Source organism: Ostrinia furnacalis, unplaced genomic scaffold (assembly GCF_004193835.3).
Source record: "Ostrinia furnacalis isolate ACB-3 unplaced genomic scaffold, ASM419383v2 OfSCF7348, whole genome shotgun sequence".
In the NCBI taxonomy this organism is placed as follows: Eukaryota; Metazoa; Arthropoda; class Insecta; order Lepidoptera; family Crambidae; genus Ostrinia; species Ostrinia furnacalis.
The window spans coordinates 59,785-80,154 of record NW_021137587.1 but is presented as its reverse complement, the minus strand read 5'-3'; the positions used below and the strand labels follow the sequence as shown (position 1 = coordinate 80,154).

At 37.6% G+C, this 20,370-nt stretch overlaps 1 protein-coding gene across 5 annotated transcripts; it reads left to right on the top strand.

The window, feature by feature from the left end:
- The first annotated feature begins 2,103 nt into the window (after positions 1 to 2,103).
- On the top strand, positions 2,104 to 19,888 carry LOC114364086 (uncharacterized protein DDB_G0287625-like). 5 transcript variants are annotated; one of them, XM_028320079.1, is made up of 12 exons: positions 2,104 to 2,293; positions 12,414 to 12,464; positions 13,353 to 13,457; positions 13,838 to 13,942; positions 14,176 to 14,238; positions 14,762 to 14,857; positions 15,449 to 15,532; positions 16,284 to 16,391; positions 16,894 to 17,004; positions 17,551 to 17,622; positions 18,522 to 18,593; positions 19,526 to 19,880. In XM_028320079.1, the coding sequence occupies exons 1-12, from the start codon at positions 2,245 to 2,247 to the stop codon at positions 19,720 to 19,722; spliced, it is 1,113 nt and encodes a 370-aa protein (XP_028175880.1). In that variant the 5' UTR covers positions 2,104 to 2,244; the 3' UTR covers positions 19,723 to 19,880. The 5 variants fall into 5 exon arrangements, with proteins under 5 accessions (XP_028175880.1, XP_028175883.1, XP_028175881.1 ...); XM_028320080.1 differs by having other exon boundaries at positions 2,113 to 2,293; positions 14,176 to 14,213; positions 14,803 to 14,857; positions 16,885 to 17,004; positions 19,526 to 19,879; XM_028320078.1 differs by having other exon boundaries at positions 2,115 to 2,293; positions 16,885 to 17,004; positions 19,526 to 19,879.
- The last annotated feature ends 482 nt before the right edge of the window (positions 19,889 to 20,370 follow it).

Sequence of the window (20,370 nt, the reverse complement as noted above, 5' to 3'; positions counted from 1 at the left end):
GAACTATGTACATATTTTTGGATTGATAAGAAGACATGGCGGCTACAACAGTAATCAAAATATTTAGCAATTCAGAGCAGCCTATGAAAAACCTTAAATTATCAGAAACTTATGTCATCTAAGATACGGAAAACATCATAATTTAATACGGCAAAGCAGTGGAAGTGAAAGAAAAAGAAGCATTTGAAAATTTGAATCAACATTCACTGAACAACAATACAGAATCCATTTAATTCGAGCTATAGTAAATCAGTGCACAAAAATTAAATTGCATCACGTATCAAAAACCGATCAAACTGTGAATTACTATACCAAACGGCAGAAAGTAAACTTGTATTATTGAAAGGAAATTAAATTATTATTGTAGTTTAAATACTTTTTTATTTATTCTCTGACGCTATAAGATACACGCGTAGGTACAATAATCATCAAGCATCATCATTATGTATCATCAGTCTGAGTGCATTGATAGCTATTTATGAGAATTTACAATAAACAAATAAAAATGCCGTCTCGCGTGATTGTATTAAACATGTAGAAATGAATCGACTGCGACTTCAAGTAAAACCAAGCAAAAGCCTCTTTCAATTTAATTTTACTATGTTCCCGTAATGTACCCAATTCAATAGGCAGAATAAACGAAGTGTCGCCTCTGTGACGGTAACATTGATCTATAACTTATAGCTTATAATTGCTTCATGCGCTGTTGGAGGATGACAGTTGTGAAAACTAGAGATAGGACAAAATGAATTCGATTTCATCGAATTGTAAATGACAATTAACGATTCTCAAGGTGATTATCGATGAAAAAAATATTCGATTTTAAATCTGGAGGAAAATATTTTATAAAAATAATTTATCTCAACATTTTTGTTATCTTAGGTTCAATGGTTCAGATTTTTTTAATGGAGCATTAAAAAGTATTTTTGTATTCTATTTTGCAGCTGACAACATTTAACTGTCATTTTGACATTAATACCGGATGGCGGGAAATCGAAAATAAAAAAGCCCGAGTTTAAAAAACTACTTTCGTCTTCGTTCTTATTAAAAACCGATGGGCGCTCTAAAAATCTAATTTGATTATTATTAAGCAAAACATATTCATACACATACTTTAACAACACAACCTTAATCCAATTAATTGTAACAAAGACGTTTTGCGAATTGGCTACTTTGGGTGTCACCAACTATAAATATTGACGCTGTATGTTGCCTACATCAGAACTGCTGTTTGTATAGTACGTAATAAATTACCTATCTAATGAATCAAATGAATGACTAACGATGCTCTGCTTTGGGATGTTCGTCGGTGCTCCAGTGACCTCTAGACGTAAACTAAGGGTCAAGTGGCGTCCATATCAATGCGTGTAGAATGCAAGCATGCAGTCTACGCAACAAAATGGAATAAACAAAATGTTGTAATATGAAAGAATTGTGTGTTTTGCAGAGTTTTATTAAGTTCACTCTAATTAAAAAAAAAGACTCAGTAATAAGTAAACTAAGTACTTTTAATAAATTTTGGTGCTACCTACCCTTTTTATTTGAATAACAAGGAAAGGTGCAAATCCAAATATTATCACTGTTGAAATTAATGACTTTTCATATTTGTTACTCTTTCATGCAAAAACTAAGTACTGAACATTATAATGAAACTTCTCAGTATTGTTGATAAGACATACACGGTGTTAGGTAAATGGGTTTAAGAGCCGACACTAGCCCATGTTAACATGGACATATAAATGGTATGGTGAAGTCAGAAAATTGATATCTTCATTTTAATTATTTTAATTTTCATACAAATCGGATTTTATAAAATTTATTTTGTATGAAAATTAAAAAAAATATAATGATGATATCAAATTTCTGACTTCACCATACCATTTATATGCTCATGTTAACATGGGCTAGTGTCGGCTCATATACCCATTTACCTAACACCCTGTATAATTAGAATAACATTGCATGACGATTTCATAACGATCTGTGACAAACTGAACTTCATGCGGGCGAACCAAAGCAAAGCGCCTAAGTACGTAGGTAGTTATTTGCTTATGTACATTATCAAGGAAAAAAATACAGTTTCCTACGGGAAAACAATAACGTCGTTATATTTAGTTTCTTATCGCATGAAAAACGTTATTACGTTAGTCTAAAATCGATCCACGGCGCGCGATGATGTGCGCACGCGCCGGCTGGTAGAAAACGCGTGTTTTTTTGTTTAATTTACGTCGAAATTACAGCAAAATGTTACTCAAATGTGTCCTAATTGTCGTGACAGTCAGTGTTTTGACAGGTTTGTGATTTTTTTAAACAATAACAGCGTAGATTTTGTGTTTTAAATAGATTCACTTGACCTTGGTGCGGTAACCTAGAATGTATAAACAAATCTAGTCTTTAACTTTTTTTGTGTCTTGCAAATCTAATTGATTATAGAGCGATGACCATTTCGTTTAGCTTGCAGGTTAGCAATGGTTTCCGAGTTCGATTTTACAAGTGAGATAAATAGGTACCTACGGGGTTTTGTTTTTGTTATTGTTGACATTTCAGCTGTGGACTTGTGGATAATGGTTAAATTTTTGACAAACAAATTCAAGATCCGGTATCGGAGTAATTAATTATTCATACATCTTACGTTTTGACAGAAAACGCATTACGTAGGTAGGTAGGTAAATACCTACTTGTTAAGAGCTAAGACTGGGTGTTAGACTGATTGGTAGTTTAAAAATCTTAATTTACAATGGCATATTGAAAATAGATAAGTTTTGACGATGCACAGACTAGGCGAGAAGTCTAGCTAAACTTTAAAAGTAAGTAGGTATTATGAAGATGTAATAGAAGACGATTTTTCCAGGAAAATGTAGTCTAATGAGCTATCGTCTGAATAATGTCTGTTTCAGAAGTCTGCAAAAGTTAAGTGGGTAGCTACAGTTCCGTTCTGTAACTTAGTCAACCCCAAAAATCGTAAAACAATACATTAAATTCAAATTTCTACACAATACGAGTACTTAGAACAAACGCCCGATTACAAAAATGTAGGTATAGGTACCATACCTATTTGACCGACTTCAAAAGTTTTTAAGTGAACCCTATGTAAACAAAATTCCTGTTATGTGTTACCATAGGGGTCACTTAAAAATTAGGGATTGATGGTGAAAATGGACATTATTCTTAGTGCCACATTAATAGGGGGTTCAAATGCAATAGTAAACTAGTTTCCTTATAATGCCTATTTTTAATTTAACAGCCAATCAGTGAGAGTTTCCTTATGATAAGTCGCAGTAAATACGGGGAAATCCGGGGAATTCAAACAAATTGGTATTTTGCGACTCTAATTAAGTAGCTTAGGTACGAGTATGAGTATTAAATCATTGTACTTAATTAGGACACTCCCACAAGCGGGGCTTTAACACATTTCTCGTTTTTTGAGAAAGAAGAAAGAAAAATAAAAATAGTCTATTTTAAAAACTGACTTCTCCCGCGTGATATTTGGCTGTCACATAAAAACATTACCGCGCCCGTCCTTGTTTCAAAAACTCTGGAAATAACTATCCTATGTCCTTTCCCGGGACTCAAACTACCTATTTCCATACCTTATCAAAATCGGTTCAGTGGTTTAGGCGTGAAACAGACAGAAAGACAGCCAGATTTACTTTCGCATTTAGAGGCGATTTGATAGAACGCAGAGCGTCAGGAAGTAAACAACGTTCCAAAAGTCTGCAACCAACTAAGGCCCGGTTTTTTGATTCATAGTTAAAATAACAAATGGTCAAATTTGACAGATGTCAAATGACAAGTGGTTAAATATCAGAAAAAAATGTTTTTCGAACAATGAATAGCTTGACTTTTAGTACATTTTTAACTATTAGTTAGCATTTTGTTAATAATTAACCATTAGTAGCAAAATTTAACAATTTGTTATTTTAACTATGAATCAAAAAACTGGGCCTAGGTACGTAGTACCTACATCTTTGAAATCGTCAATCCAAGATCTAATTTTGGACTGAAGATGAAGACGACAATATATTAACTAGGTATAGTTAGTTAGTAGTACCACAGAATAAGTAATAGTACAGGTACAGAAGGATTACTCCGCAAGACGATTTAAATAAATGCGAGTCTTGCTACGACGCGATACAGTGGAATTCAGCTCGCACAGTACGTACCTACAATTTTATTCACCTACAAGTTTTGTCTCTTTCTATCGCGTGCCTCTGAACTCTTCTTACGCTGTTAGGGTTGCTGTCTAGTAAAAAAATAATTAATCTACTTATTTGTAATGAGGTACGTATGTAGGTAAGTATGCATTCATTATGGAAAACCTTCATAGTAGGTTAGGTTCCTATACTATCCTAAGAATTATTGATTACCTACATGGCCAACATACCTTTCAGCATCTTTGGGAAGCGAAAAAAAAAGATAAATCCGGTAGATTACTTTTCCAATTTAAACACCCGAACGCCGCACAATATTTCTTTCTCTTTATGTCCAATTTTAAATAATACTTCGATCATAGAATTATAATCATACTACAACGCATGCCAGCGTCCTGACGAGCGCGCGAGTGACACTCGACTGATATAATACCCGCCGGCGGGGCGCTTCGCTGTAGGTAAGTAATTATCGGATGTACCGCGCGGAGTGAGCCAGGCTTGGTAGTACTCAGTATCATGTTTCAGGCGAAACTTTTTGGCAGAAAAGTGAACCGTCATGTTTTGCATTTCTAAGAATTTTTCATATCATCATCACCATTATTTCAGCCATAGGATATCCACTGCTGAACATAGGCCTCTCCCAATGATTTCCACAATAGCAGCCTGCATCCAGCGCCTTCCTGCTACCTTTATGAGGTCGCCTCCACCTCGTGGGTGGACGTCCTACGCTGCGCTTTGATTTTTTTTCTTAAAAGTGAATAAAGGTTCGGCCAAACCAACGCGATCATACGCGATCAGCCGGCGTGCAGTGATGGCGACCAGACGTAAATGCATTGATCGCCATCGCTGCACGCTTAATCGCGTGTGATCGCGTTGGTTTGGCCTAACCTTAAATTATCCTGCTTTCGCCTCCGAGATTTATTTTACCATGTAGTACCCCTGTACGACAACCCAATCCGCACACAATATTCAGCGTAGTAGTATTAAAAAACAAAAGAGCGGGCAACCCCACCCCTACCACGCTGTGGGCTCGGTGTCCGAGCGGTCTCATTCCTTTGTGCGCACGCGCAACGACCGCACGCAGTATAAGAAAAATGCTTAAGTGACGTCACCAGGACGTTTTTACCGACAAAAAACGTAATTATTTTAAGTTGTGCAGTGTAGTGACGAGAATTAGACCCAACAAAAGGTTGGTTGTAACAACTATTTTGTGCAAGTGCTCGTACATTTTTATTATAAGCGTTGTGACACGACGCGTAACTTTGACCCATTTTTAGCTCCAAGTTAACGCGCGATGTTAACCAGTAGCCATTTTTTTGCTCCGAGGTAATGCGAGATGTTACCCAGTAGCCATTCTTTTGCTCCGAGGTAATGCGAGATGTTACCCAGTAGCCATTTTTTTCTCCGAGGTAATGCGAGATGTTACCCAGTAGCCATTTTCTGCTCTAGCGAGTTAATACGAGATATTAACCAGCAACCACTTTATATTCGGTCATTTTTGCGGGTCATTTTTTAACCAGTAGCGTTAATACGAGATATTAACCAGCAGCCACTTTATGTTCGGTTATTTTTTAACCAGTAGCCGTTTTTTGCTCTAGCGAGTAAAAACGAGATATTAACTACCGAGATAGCCAGGTATTGTAATATTATTCACTTTTACGAGTTAAGTATCTTCTTTTCGGCCATTTTAAAAAGCCGTAAAAACAGAACATAATGAGCTCATACAGAAAAATGTTGCGTTTGTACGAAACTACCCACATTAAGAGCTTGCCTTCTTGGCCTTACACCTTATGAACCATCAACCGTCTTGGAGCCTGATGACCCGGCGCCGCGGACGCACTCGCCCCAGTCGAGCCTCCGCCTGCTTTTATAACGACCGATGACCCTGTGGCCATACACATTGTTCAATGCTACAAAGGGTAACTGAATAATTTTGTTGTTTTGTATTTTTATACATTACACCAATCGATATTGGTCTAAATACAAAGGCTAGTAAGAAAGAAATAAGTATCAGATCAAAATTCAAAGTGCATTTATGTAGATTCATTACTTGCTATTATAAGGTCAGAATAAAAGATCCTAAATAAACCTTAGGCCGGTTTGTTGACCGAACCGAGTCGAAGTGGAAATAAATGCCTACTTTATATATGAAGTATGACAATATGTCGTTTTTTCTATGCAACGACTCATATTAACTGACATTGTGATTTTGAGTACTTATCAGTCTCACATTTTTTTTGTTGGAAACTTACAAAGATCTTTCTACATTTCCGGTCGGTCGACCAATTACATCGACGGTCGACAACTATAACTCATTATAATCCTCTAAAACGGGAAAAGAGGTATTTATTTGATATGACAACTAATCCAGGCTGCTGCACTGAATATATAATTAAGCTTTAGCCGTTCGCATAACTGTGTGAATCGAGGCTTTATACAGAGGCCGTACCGACAAGCTACGCCCTGCTGTATGGTATGATGGGCTAAGACCTATCACCCGCCCGCGGCGCAACCACGCCGCCTTCCACAAGCGCAGGCGCCTTTATTTACGCCGCAGCGCCGCGCCGCCGCCGCCGCATGCCCAGCGCTGCCAGCGCAACGCGGGAAGCGCCATTAAAGACCGACCAGAACACCAAGGTAACCCGCGTCCCTAGACGACGCGCCATCTATGTACAGGTATGTGCTGGCCGCTTAAAATATTTTTATTTTAAATGCAATGTACATATTATCCGGTTACAGAATTTATTGTACCGAGATACCTATTCGATTCCCGAATCGAACCCAGATGATTTTTTTCATAATCATCATAACCATGCGAGTAAACATAATTAATTATACAAACAAATAATTATACACGTCGGCGCAGAGACGTTGATATTAAGAATATTCTTAATCGCATCCGTCAACACGAGTACATTCTGAGATTACCCACTTGTTAAAAAAAAAAAAAAAATGTTCCTAGATGGTGGACTTAGATAGCGTTTATATAAGATGCTAAACAAAGTTTATGTGGTTTAAGCACTTCAAAAGGGATGATATTTTAACCGCAATTAAACTTTTAACAAAAGATTCATTTATGGTTTAAAGAAACTTATTACTAATATAATATGTTTATTACATAAACACGATAGCCACTGAAAAGCAAATAGAATTATGGTCTTATTTTAACGGATGCTTGTTTTGTATCTGAACAAACAGGCAACATTTTTGTTTGTCTCTTTGCGGCCTTTCTTTAGCCCTGATATTTTTACAAAGTTTATTTTTTTATTCATGACGTCTCACCAGCTTGTATCTATAAATAATAGATAAAATCTAAGAGCTTCCTTAAACTGTATCGGTATCGGTACTTAAGATGACGTCATTTTTTTCTTGTATTGGAAAAACATTATTATGTAGGTTTGTACCTACTAATCAATGTATGATTAATGCTAATAATACTATTGATAGTCTTACAAAGTAAGGCTTCATCATCATTATTATTATTTATTTAAAAAAAAAAAAAAAAAAGGTCAGTTTTAACTCCATGTACTGTTTTACAATTGGTTCGTATAAACTATTTATGTATAACGTTAGAATTCTCATAAGAAGAGATGCGACATCATGAAATACATTGAATCATTTCTTATCTTGCTAAATCTTTTAGACAAGCAAAGTATCTTATTATGCGTTAAAGCGATAATAACTATGCCTTTATAAATATAACACAATAATAATTACATTGTAATCAATGTAATAGAAAATTATTGACGCATCAAAAAATAAATCGGGCCGCTTGTAATAACAACCGGACTAGTGGACTTTGGTCAGTCAAAGAACGAATCAACCACATAAAATAAACTATGTATTATGTAGGTACCTACCAGTACTACCACTACTTGTAACCTTTAGTTTAGATTAAGGACATTTTTTAATAATACCAAAAAATAATGCGATTTTATTTTACGAATTGATAACGCTGCCACAAACTCATAATAATGAATGAGTCTTTCTTCCCTTTCTATGAAGTATAAATTGAGAATTAGTATTTTGTTATTTTTTCTTAGCATGATTATAAAAATTCAATCATCACAGTCATAATACTGAAGCTGACTGAATCAAGGTGTCTGAATAAAGACACGGAGTAGGAACTTGGTTTAATATTGTCTCAGAAAATGTTAGACGCTTTGGTTTCTGTACATGACATAAACCTATTTTTTGTTTCTTGAACTTTGTTTGATATTTAGTCATAATTCATATTTTATCGTCTGGCGTAGAGATTTCTACACGATTAACATGAATTAATTCCAATTAATTCGCCTTAGAATGGCGACCCTTTTTTTTTTAGACGTTAATACGTTTTTTCACTAAAAAATAAATAAATAAAAAAAAAAAATAATAATAATAATAAAAAAAAAAAAAAATAGAATGCTGGGGCAACAGGTACATCAGTAGTACCATATTGCCCATTTAAGCTTACCTTTCCTTTGCAGTAAGTTTTGTATTTGGCAGTCGTGGATCAAACAAAACGTACCAGACTCCGCTATACACTCCGCAAATAATAAATAAATATCCTTCCTTCGACATTTTACACTACGCTCCTAGTCCCAAACACTGAGCAAAGCTATGGGTCCTAGACAACGGATATAAACATACTTAAATACCGTTTTTATATACATAAGTACATATTATACATAGTAACACCTAGACCCATCACAGAAATTAAAATGTATCAATTCAATTTCTGCCCGGCCGGGGATCGAACCCGGGACCTCTCGGCATAGTAGTCCGTTTTGAAACCACTACACTAAATGACTGACAAATAAATATTTTTACAATGCTCAATTACATCATTGTACCTACCTTACTCTATTTTCTTAGCATATTCTAAAGTCGGGTGCATCCTATAATAACATTAAATAACCACCGCTTAGCAATATCGTTAGTGAAATCATATAATTTATTGAAATATATAATTATTTAAATAAATAATATAATTTATAGGTCAGGTTTCAAGAATCAAAAGATTGCTATTAAAAGGTGCTATTAAATAGAAACCAAACTTTTTCCTCGCAACAGTGTTACTTGGAATCCAAATTAATACTGTTTTGGAATACTGGTCAAACTGTATCCAAATAAATTAATAAGTTTTAATTAACCACATTATTTATTTATTAATTAAAATGCAAGTGAGCTTATGTTTTACAACAATCAGAGTGTTAGCTTTGCAGTCACTGTGATCGATTCGGTGTTAACCACTACCGTCGTCAAGCTCAGTTCTGAGATGAAACTGGATAAATATAGGAAAGGAGTGTCGACACGAGGGTGTTCGGCCCACACAGCACGCGACACGCGGCAGTATTGCCTGCGGTTTGCGCCGCTGTCAACGTTGATACAATTAGCCAGTGTGCTGGATAGACAGGATGCTCTGTCAACTGTCTTGGCAACTTTTTACAATCAGTAGTCGTACTTAACAGTTAATAGAAGTACAAATAAATGTATATAATAATACTCTATAATGAACAAAATCTTGTTGAGACCGTGATACTTGTTATTGTTATGAATAAGTGATGCAATACGATTATAATACAAAAATATTGCTTTATTATGTATTTAGTACATTGACATTTACTCTCTTAACCATTTAACATGGACATTGATCCATGCTCTAAACATCTACATGGTAAAATAAATCTCGGAGGCGAAAGCAGGATAATTGAATGATCAAACGAACTTACCAAGTGAAGTTCGATCTAAATTATCCTGTTTTCGCCGAAGAGATTTAAGGTCCCTCCCAACCCGAAGATTTCTATATCTTCTTCCCTGGAGGTAAACGTCAATGTCATCTCTTCTCTAAATATAATGAGACCGCTCGGACACCGAGCCCACAGCGTGGTAGGGGTGGGGTTGCCCGCTCTTTTGTTTTTTAATACTACTACGCTGAATATTGTGTGCGGATTGGGTTGTCGTACAGGGGTACTACATGGTAAAATAAATCTCTTCGGCGAAAACAGGATAATTTAGATCGAACTTCACTTGGTAAGTTCGTTTGATCATTCAATTAGTATGCATTTTAAACGTAAATGAAAAAGAAACAAGACAGTGAGACTTTACTTCAAATTCCCTCAAGAGGTCCGCGTGAGCTCCCGTATCTATAACTTCGCTTGACTGAAAATCGAGGGAAGTTGAAAGACATCATCATGTCCATGCGTCAGGATATGTAACAATCCGCAAGAATATTTAAAATACTATACAGGGTGTCCCTGTAACTATAGATCAAACAAAAGGGATGATTAACCGGTTTAAATTGCAACAACTTTCTTTAAGAGAATGAAGTTCAAATCTTCCAAAAAACGTTAAATTTTTCATACAAATTTTATTGTCTTCAGTAAATTAGTAGGTATGAGGAGACGTCAATTATTATTTTTTTGAGATTTTTTATATCGTTCCCGTAGGAAAGTTAATTGGATCAATCCTTTTTGTTTGATCCATACTGAGGCACATAATGGCCCTTTTTCCACCAAAGCGGAGCAGTGCGGTGACGAGAAATGTGCGGTGAAGCTGGCAAGCTATATTTCCTTCCACCAAAGCGGAGCGGAGAGGAGACGAGAGGAGATGTGCGCTCCGCTAGGTTGAAACCTCATTCGCACTTTTTTAAAATAAGCTATAGACGTTATGACCTTGAGTAGAAATGCACTTGTTAATCTGATTTCTTCGAAAAAAGAGCACGTATCGAATAGTCCAAGCCGGCTGACATCACCGCACTAAAAATAGCGCGCGTGCGGCCTTGCTGTGCGTCTGCGCATAGCGTGGCATAGCTTGCAAACGGTACAAAAAACAAATCTTCCGTCACAAATGGACTGGATGCGAAAAAACGAAGCTGAGTTGCACCACCTTTTTAAAGTTAAAGTAAGGTGGTGCAATCCAAAATCTTAAAAATTTTTTGTTTGTTAATCACATACTTAATTAGTTTTGAAGTAACAAACACATCAATGTTTGTTACTTCAAAATTGGTAGGAAGTTGTTAATTGAGATAAGTAAATAAAAGTAACGGTCTAGGTAATATTCCTTTTTGGGAAAACCGTTCCGTCCGTTTTAAGTGATTAACATGAACAGGCTGATTGTTATTATTAATACAATACTGCTCAAACAAACAACTTTTCCTAAAAATTCAACTAAAGTCACTTTATTGCGTAAGGTTATACATATTTAGATCTATTAAATAAATCAATATTACAGTCCTGAATTAATATGATTTAACTTAAATCATTTAAGTTGTTTTTTTCTAGCAATTTTTAAAAGTCTAGCATTGGTAAGCGAATAGGGAATTATGTAAAAGGAAGTTTACATAATAAATATGGCAAGGCTACAGGGCAAAGCTCAAATAAAAAATAGCAGCTGCATATTTATTTATGCTGATAATATAGAGCAAACGTGTGCATGCGCACTTGGTATGGCGCAATAATTTATTTGCTTACACCAAGAAGGTGAAAAAAGCAGATAACCGTACTTTGTTTGGGGCATTCCTTATGCAAGAATTTCGTCCAACAGTGGACTCAACTCCTGTTATTATTCAGGATCTACAGTTTGGCCTTCAATCGAACCTAACCAGTGAAAGTTGAATAGTCTTCTTCTTCTTCCTCGTTCCCTCACTGATGAGGATCGCGACCACAGATAGTGTTCCTCCACAGACTGCGGTCATAAGCTGTGTGGACCGCACGATGCAAACTCACGCCCACCGTCCTCCTCACCGCGTCCGACCATCTCGTCGGTGCCCTGCCCCAAGCGCGTTTGCCTTCCATTTGTCCCAAGATAATTTGAATAGTCTTAGGGGATAGTTAAATTGAACCATGTGTGTAACATGTTTGTATTAATTTAGGTATTTTCTAAAACACCTAGATAACACCTCTAAACTTAATATAGCCTGGATACGATCCATACACGATTAAGGACGACTCTACTGTTTTTTTTTCATACATGTCACATGAAAAAAAAAACATCTAAGAGAGAGATTAATTTAAGAAAGTTTTCGAAGCATCTCATATCAGACGATCGAATGACTGTTGATTGTTTAAATTGGTTCTGATTATTTTAGGTCGCTGGGTATTCGAACTAACTGATAAGTTTATTACACTGCGGATATATTAACCGACATAATACTTAGTAAGCATCCAGGCACATCAGTCAGTCTATTTTTGTCCAAACTTATTACAAAGTCTAAGAGAAGAAATGATATAAGAGCATTCAGAAGAGATACAATTTTTAAAAAAATCTTTCTTTTTGCAGACTACATCATTGTTGCAGACACAGTACCACCAGTACCACCAATCGTATCAGGTACCTACCTATGTCTTCCTATACCACCCTGCCCTGCACCAATCATCTTACTAAAGACAGAGTTCTTTTTTATGTATAACAAGGCAGGTATTGACCACAATCGCACCTGGCGTTAAGTGGGATGCAGCCTAGGATGGTACATATCTGCCAAGTAAGTGCCTATTCAAGCTTGCCTTGAAAAGGCCCAGATTATAGTCTTCGTGTTCGAATGTCTCTTTCCTAAAGCTGTATTCTTGCTAGATGGATTAAAAAATCTGTGATGTACCTACTATCCTTTAGGAATAGGCCTACACAGGATGACGCTGTGCGAGTCTGCACTATGCCCATGCGGCGAAGAAGTCGAAGAGAGCCGCGATCACGCACTTTGGGAATGTAACCTCTATGACGAAGCTCGACAGAAGATGCTGGATGCGATACGGAGAGCCGAGCAAGGACCTGTTTATCACCAGGGCCTCACGAGTATTCGCAGTAACTGGATCGCGCTGCGCGAGTTCGCGCACTCCTGGCACACAATCAGGCGAAGTTATGAGAAGAAGTGATGACATTAAATTTACCAACGATAGCAGCCCGTCGCGAAGTACCGTATTTGTGGTGTCAAGCCCCAGAAGGGGGAGAATTGACTATCAGAAGGGACATGGATCAGAGTTTGTAGGGAGTCAAGCAAAGCGCCCGGGGAAAAGAGCCCAGAGCAAGTACCCGCGCGCTCTCTCGAGATTCGGTTCGTACGCCGTGAGGCAGGAAGAACCATGGGTGGTGATGGGTTATCCTTTAGGAATCACTTCTTGCCAGAATTATGTCCCCAGTTTGCTCTTTTTACCAAAATTTATGATGTGTAATTAGTCACTTTCACTTCTATGATCAAACTAATAGTTACTTTCTTTCATCCAGGTAACAAAGTCAATGGTACCACTTCAGCTCCTAATGCAACGAGCCAAGCAGGTGCTGCAGCCAATAGTACAACTACTACCAACCAGTTACTCCAGAATAATACCAGTAAGTTTTTATCTATACTAATAAAAATGAATCGCAAAATGTGTTGGTAAGCGCAGAACTCAACAACGCCTGGACCTAATTTACCAATTCTTTTTTTTAATGTTCGTTGCAGTCCAAGGATAGTTTTTACGGCGACAAAACTTCCTGGAAAACCCTAAAAACAGCCCTTTTTTCACGCGGGAGAAGCCGCGGGCAGAAAACTAGTAGAATTATAATATAGGTAGTGCATAGACTAACTTTTATAACTCTGACGCACTTAGCGTCACTGCTCATATTTTTTGCGGAATGAGTGCTATTTTGCCCGGATCTTCCACGATAATTTTAGCATCTTTCATCATTTAGTACTTACCTATATGATTGGTTGTTTTTTTGCTCTCCAGGTAACGACGTCAATGCTACCACTTTAGCTCCTAATGCAACAAACCAAGCAGGTGCTGCAGGCAACGACACAACTACTAACAACCAGTCACGCCAGAATAATATAAGTAGGTTTTAAAATAATCGTAATAATAGTTGATAGAGTGACGCTGACTGACGCTTCTAATTCTACCGCACTTAGTCACTTAGCGTCAGTTTGCCCTTGGCGAAGTGAGCGCTATTTTTCTAGAATTTTCAAAATTAAAATAGTCACTTCACAATAAAGCGAGGTTTAGACCACCAATAACATTTGCAGAAGTTGACCACGATTTATAATAAGTTAATTACTTTTTTTACCCAGATAACATCGTCAATGGTACCACTTCACTTAATGCAACGAGCCAAGCACTCCAGAATAATACTAGTAAGTTTTAAAATAACCGTAATAATAGTTGATAGTGACGGTTTTAATTCTGACATTCTGACGCACTTGGCGTCAGTTATTTTTCTCGAATTTTAGACGATAGTCAGTAATTTTCACCTATGAGAATAACAAGCGATTAATTTTTGCATTCAAAGTTGCACAGCGTGCTATGGAGAGGGCTATGCTCGGTTTTTCTTTACGAGATCGAATCAGAAATGAGGAGATCCGTAAACGAACTAAAGTCGCTGACATAGCCCGACGAATTAGCAATCTGAAGTGGCAGTACGCAGAACTGACGGCCGATGGGGCAGCAAGGTTCTGGAATGGAAGCCGCGTACCGAAAAACGCAGCGTGGGACGTCCACGCACAAGGTGGAGCGACGACCTGATAAAGGTAGCAGGAAGGCGCTGGATGCAGGCCGCTACTAACCGTGTGATTTGGAAGTCATTGGGGGAGGCCTATTTTCAGCAGTGGACGTCCTGTGGCTGAAATGATGATGATGATGATGAATTTTTACACCCAGGCAAAAACGTTAATAGCACCAATACAGCTTCTAACGCACCGAGCCAAGCAGGTGGTGCAGACAACGGCACAATTACCAACAACCAGAATAATAACAGTAAGTTTTTGAATAATGATTATTAATAAGTAGTTTAATAGACTGACGCGACGCTTCTAATTCTGACGCAATTAAGGCCGGCAATACACGGACCGCTTGAAGCAGTCAAGGTCGACAGCATCAAGCTGCGACTGCACAGTGAACTGCATAGTTCTATGGACGCACATACACGAACAGCTCGAGCAGTTGCAACTGATTCGGGCGGTCGACAGCACGGTGAATTTTCATCGTGCGGTCAAACAGTGTCGCCAGCCATACACTGACTGCTCGAGCTGTCGACAGCTCTCGCGCAGTTAGCTCCGCCCACTTTCTTCATTCCACGGCGCGCGCGCTTGTGATTTGTTGAGCAGTTAATACCAACTGCTCGAGCAGTTATAACTGCCAGTTACAAGCTGTTAACTCTTGACTACAAGAGTGGTCCTTGTATGTTGATCACTGATTAACTGCTCAAGCTGTCCGTGTATGGCGGGCCTTAGCGTCAGTGTGCTCTTGATGCAGAGCGAGTGCTATTTTGCCAGAATTTTCCACGTTAAAATAGTCACGTCCACCTAAGAGAATAAGAATGGTGATAATAAGTACCTTTTTACCCAGGTAAGAACATCAATGGTACCAATAATGCTCCTGATGCAACGAACGGACCAATTAATAACAGTCCACCACTCCAGAACAATACAAGTGAGTTTTTATACATTTAAGTTTATTTAATGCGTCAGAATTATAAGGGTCAGTATGATCCTAAATCCAAATAGAGTCCAATAAATAGCTGACAGTATTAGTATCTATAATAGTCGCTAGCTCGCACACTCACTGCGGGCGCCCGTCGCACTGTCGCGACAGCAATATTAATACGCGCGAGCGATAAGGATAGGTAGCTTGGGGTCATTGTACAAAATTCTACGTGCTCACAGGCCGGGCTTTAGGTAGAAGAAACTTTACTTTAACATTTAATTTAAACGTTGCTAGCTGAGTGGTTCTTTTCTCGTAAGACCTGACCTGATGATGATAGACGTTGTAATCTTATTTTCTACTAATTACAATTAATCTTCTTACTAATAATTCATCTATTTTGCATGCGCATACATTTTAACAGACTCTACACAACTTCCAAGTGTTACGCCTGAAGCCAGTCACACGAATAACCAATCACCTGACAACACAATCAGTAACAACAGCACTAAAAACATTGCTGATGTAAATAATAATAATGCAAAAACTAAAGCAACAGCTATAGTTGGAGACATTAATAATAATAATAACAATAACAATAACAATGATAATGAGAAATTGCCTTTGGCCCATGCTTCTAAAGTTAACTTCATAGGAGAGATAAAGAACAAAAACTCATATCACAATCATGATCATAATATCAATAAAATTTATTACTTCATAAGTGTACATGCCAATAAAAATATGCCGTCTGGTGCAGAAGTAAATAACCCAGACAATGAAGGTGGCCATCAGAACTCAACCGCTAATGATCCAGCCCCAACAGCAAATGGTGCTAGTGCTCCTACGCCAGGATTGAATAATTCAAGTAAGTTTTCAAAAATTGAATTTAAATCTGTAAAAGCGAAAGGTCACTGACTGACTGACTGATTCACTCACTCTGAGTGAAATCTCAGAAACTATGTACAAGTGCTAGGAGTCTCTGCATGGGGGTCCTTTTAGAACGTAGGTGATCACTAAGACGGGATTTTGCAAAATTCAACCTCTAACGTGATCTACGCGTACGCTAGTTTTATAATAAAAGTGCACTGTTCATGGCATAATTTAAATTTCTAAATAAAGAAAACAATTTGAATTACCTTCCTTCTTATGAAAGTAATTACTGAAATACTCGTTATATCAATTAAGGGCATATTCTAGCAAATTCCATGGAGTTATTTTGGGAAAAATTTTGCACCATGCCATTTATTGTTTGATGAATCAGAACTTATGGAAAAATTATATACATATAAACTTGAAATAACAATAATAAAGTTTTAATTTTTTTTAAAGTCTTATCGCTAACGTCACACTATTTTCAGATGGGCCAGTCGTCTTAAATAATACCGTCGGAAATACGAATGCATCTAACGTCGCCCCACCATCGCCCCATTCATCTCCGAATCATCCGAATTCGACAGCTAAAAATGCAGACGCTACAAGTAAGTTATTAATTGTATCTAAGTTTATCCTTATGACCGAGTACCAAACGGGATTATTCCCACCTCTCGTTCCCACCGCTGCAACTCCTGTGTAGCCAGAATCTACTGGCGGTCAACGCCAATAAAAACCCAACCAGTGAAGGTCGAGTTTGTCGCAGATGACCCACCCCCACTTTTCCGGATGTCGTAAGAAGCGACCAAGGGAGAAAATGCGAATATCAGATCTCTCCAACCCTTTTGGACAGGATGAAGGATGTAGGCCTATAATCCTGCTTTTTATAAATTAGATACATATGCTATTGCAGTGGAAACTAAATGACCAGTAGACCTAAGATGCGCGCCGCGATAAGCGGTTTTCACGCCATTTTATCGATTTTGCCCATATATTTTGACGTCGATAAAAGTTGTCACGGCGCGCATCTTAGGCCTACTGATGACGATGAAGCGATGACTATAAAAAATCTTTCATTGATAGGTACCTCTTTTGAGAATATTTTATGATTCAGACACTTTAGATACCTACTAATATTTTGTTTTTAATTCCAGGTGGAACAAATGAAAATAAAAATGCGAAAAGTGAATCAAGTGAAATAAAGCAGCCGCAAGTCGTTAATGATGGTAAGTTTTTACCATAATTTATGTTGAACTAGCAGCGCGCGATAATTTTGTAAAGTCCCGACTTAGTGAGCACCTAAGTTCTAAAAGAAACCCCATTCAAAATTCGAGACTCCTAGTACTTGTAGTGTCTGAGTGAGTGAGTCAGTCAATCAGTGACCTTTCGCTTTTATAGATAATAGATTTAATTAAATAATAATATCTGAGTTTGCCTGAACTTTCTCATCCACAAAATAATGTCTGTAATTTGGATTGGATCAATAATAAGTCGAATCTATTCTTGAGTTAATTTTGGATTTCATAATACCCACAGTTCATCGAGGACTTCACTGAAATGCATGCATGATTAATTAGGAATTACTAATGCAAAGGAATCTCCATTCAATACGTTCGTTGTTGTATTCCGAATGTGAGAGGTCAAGCATTATCTTGAGATTGTCGCATGCCGATTGCGTAATCTTAGACCATGAACTCTTGAGAACACTAGTAGTTGTACGCGGGTTTACTGCAGGATGGTGACTAAAAATTATAAGTATGAAGATAGGTATCAGGAATTAAATAAAACATTTTGAAGTAACTTACGATAAGAAACCTTCAAAGAGAATACAAACATTCTCATTTTTCAAGAAAATTTCAAAATAACAAGGTGCTTGTCAAGTTCCAAAATTGGGCCCATTTCAATGACTTAAAAAATTTATGCTAAAAAAAAAGCAAGTAGCATACTTGAGGTAGGTTGTGTACTGATTGCCTGCCACTATCTACGTTTATTTTCGATTGACGGACTGGGAAGCCCAGGGGAAGCGATGACTATAAAAAATCTTTCATTGATAGGTACCTCTTTTGAGAATATTTTATAATTCAGACACTTTAGATACCTACTAATATTTTGTTTTTAATTCCAGGTGGAACAAATGAAAATAAAAATGCGAAAAGTGAATCAAGTGAAATAAAGCAGCCGCAAGTTGTTAATGATGGTAAGTACCATAATTTATGTTGAACTAGCGGCCGCCCGCGATAGTTTTGCAAAATCCCGTCTTAGTGAGCACCTACGTTCTAAAAGAAACCCCATTCAAAATTCGAGACTCCTAGCGCTTGTAGTGTCTGAGTGAGTGAGTCAGTCAATCAGTGACCTTTCGCTTTTATAGATAATAGATTTAATTAAATAATAATATCTGAGTTTGCCTGAACTTTCTCATCCACAAAATAATGTCTGTAATTTGGATTGGATCAATAATAAGTCGAATCTATTCTTGAGTTAATTTTGGATTTCATAATACACACAGTTCATCGAGGACTTCACTGAATGCATGCATGATTAATTAGGAATTACTAATGCAAAGGAATCTCCATTCAATACGTTCGTTGTTGTATTCCGAATGTGAGAGGTCAAGCATTATCTTGAGATTGTCGCATGCCGATTGCGTAATCTTAGACCATGAACTCTTGAGAACACTAGTAGTTGTACGCGGGTTTACTGCAGGATGGTGACTAAAAATTATAAGTATGAAGATAGGTATTAGGAGTTAAATAAAACATTTTGAAGTAACTTACGATAAGAAACCTACAAAGAGAATACAAACATTCTCATTTTTCAAGAAAATTTCAAAATAACAAGGTGCTTGTCAAGTTCTAAAATTGGGCCCATTTCAATGACTTAAAAAAGTTATGCTAAAAAAAGCAAGTAGCCTACTTGAAGTAGGTTGTGTACTGATTGCCACTATCTACGTTTATTTTCGATTGACGGGCCCAGGGGAAGCCCCGATATAAACGATAATAATTATGTATAATTTACTTGTCGCAGTTTTGTAGGCAAACTAGACAAGACAAAAAACAAAAAGACTCGTTAGTTCTGGTAAGGCAGACTTCAAATTGAGTTTTTGATAAATTCCAATATTTTTCTTTCCAGGTATTCCAAAATGGAAGCCGGTCCTCATCACCGCAGCCGTGGTGATCCTCGGCAGTTGTTTGGTGCTCTTCGTGAGGAGATCCCTGAGGAGCGAGCGAGGCCGAGTGTGGTGGCAGCGAATGAGACGGCAAGCCAACATGCCATGCAGGGACTATGAAGTGCAGTACTTGGTGATTAGGAACGATGATGAAGAGTGATGTGGACATTGGTAGAGGATAGCCGTGTGGTCCCGGCATGAATAGGACCACACCATAGGTCACAGAAACTAAAGGGCAATGTGAAAAGGGGGCGGGGCTGGTGTCGCAGCAATATGCCCAAAAACAGAACACATTGCTCGTGACAGCAATGACATCAATGTAAACAGTTTACATTGCTTGCGTAGTACTAAAGATTATTCAAACGTTGAGTACTGATACCGCAGTGGATAATGAGCACATAATAATATTTGGATTACTTTGTGTGTGCGAATTTCTAATGCGACGAGTTTCGAACTCAGCGCATTAGTTGACATCTCTCTATATTTCTATGGACCACACCTATTTCATTTTATCCCTCGAATGTCTAAGAGGTGACTCAGGGAGAACTATGCTAACATCAAGTCTCTTCAATCCGTCTGGTCATTTTGGGGAGTCTAGTGCTTCGGCAGAGTAGGACCACGCCCTCTCTTCCCATGGATTTAAGAGCTGACTGAGGGTAGAATTTGTGAACATCAGACCTCCCAAACCTGTCTGGTCAGTGTGGGGAGGGTAGGCTAAATAAACCTTAAGTTTAAACATTGCTGGAGACAGTGTGGTTTTGGCAGAATAGAATAGACCACCTCCACTCTTCCCATGGATGTCGTAACA

Coding starts and splice junctions, on each gene's coding strand:
- LOC114364086 (XM_028320078.1), top strand. CDS start 2,245: ATGTTACTCAAATGTGTCCTAATTGTCGTGACAGTCAGTGTTTTGACA. Junction 17,005..17,550: donor TAAAAATGCAGACGCTACAA/GTAAGTTATTAA, acceptor TTTTAATTCCAG/GTGGAACAAATGAAAATAAA. Junction 17,623..18,521: donor GCCGCAAGTCGTTAATGATG/GTAAGTTTTTAC, acceptor TTTTAATTCCAG/GTGGAACAAATGAAAATAAA.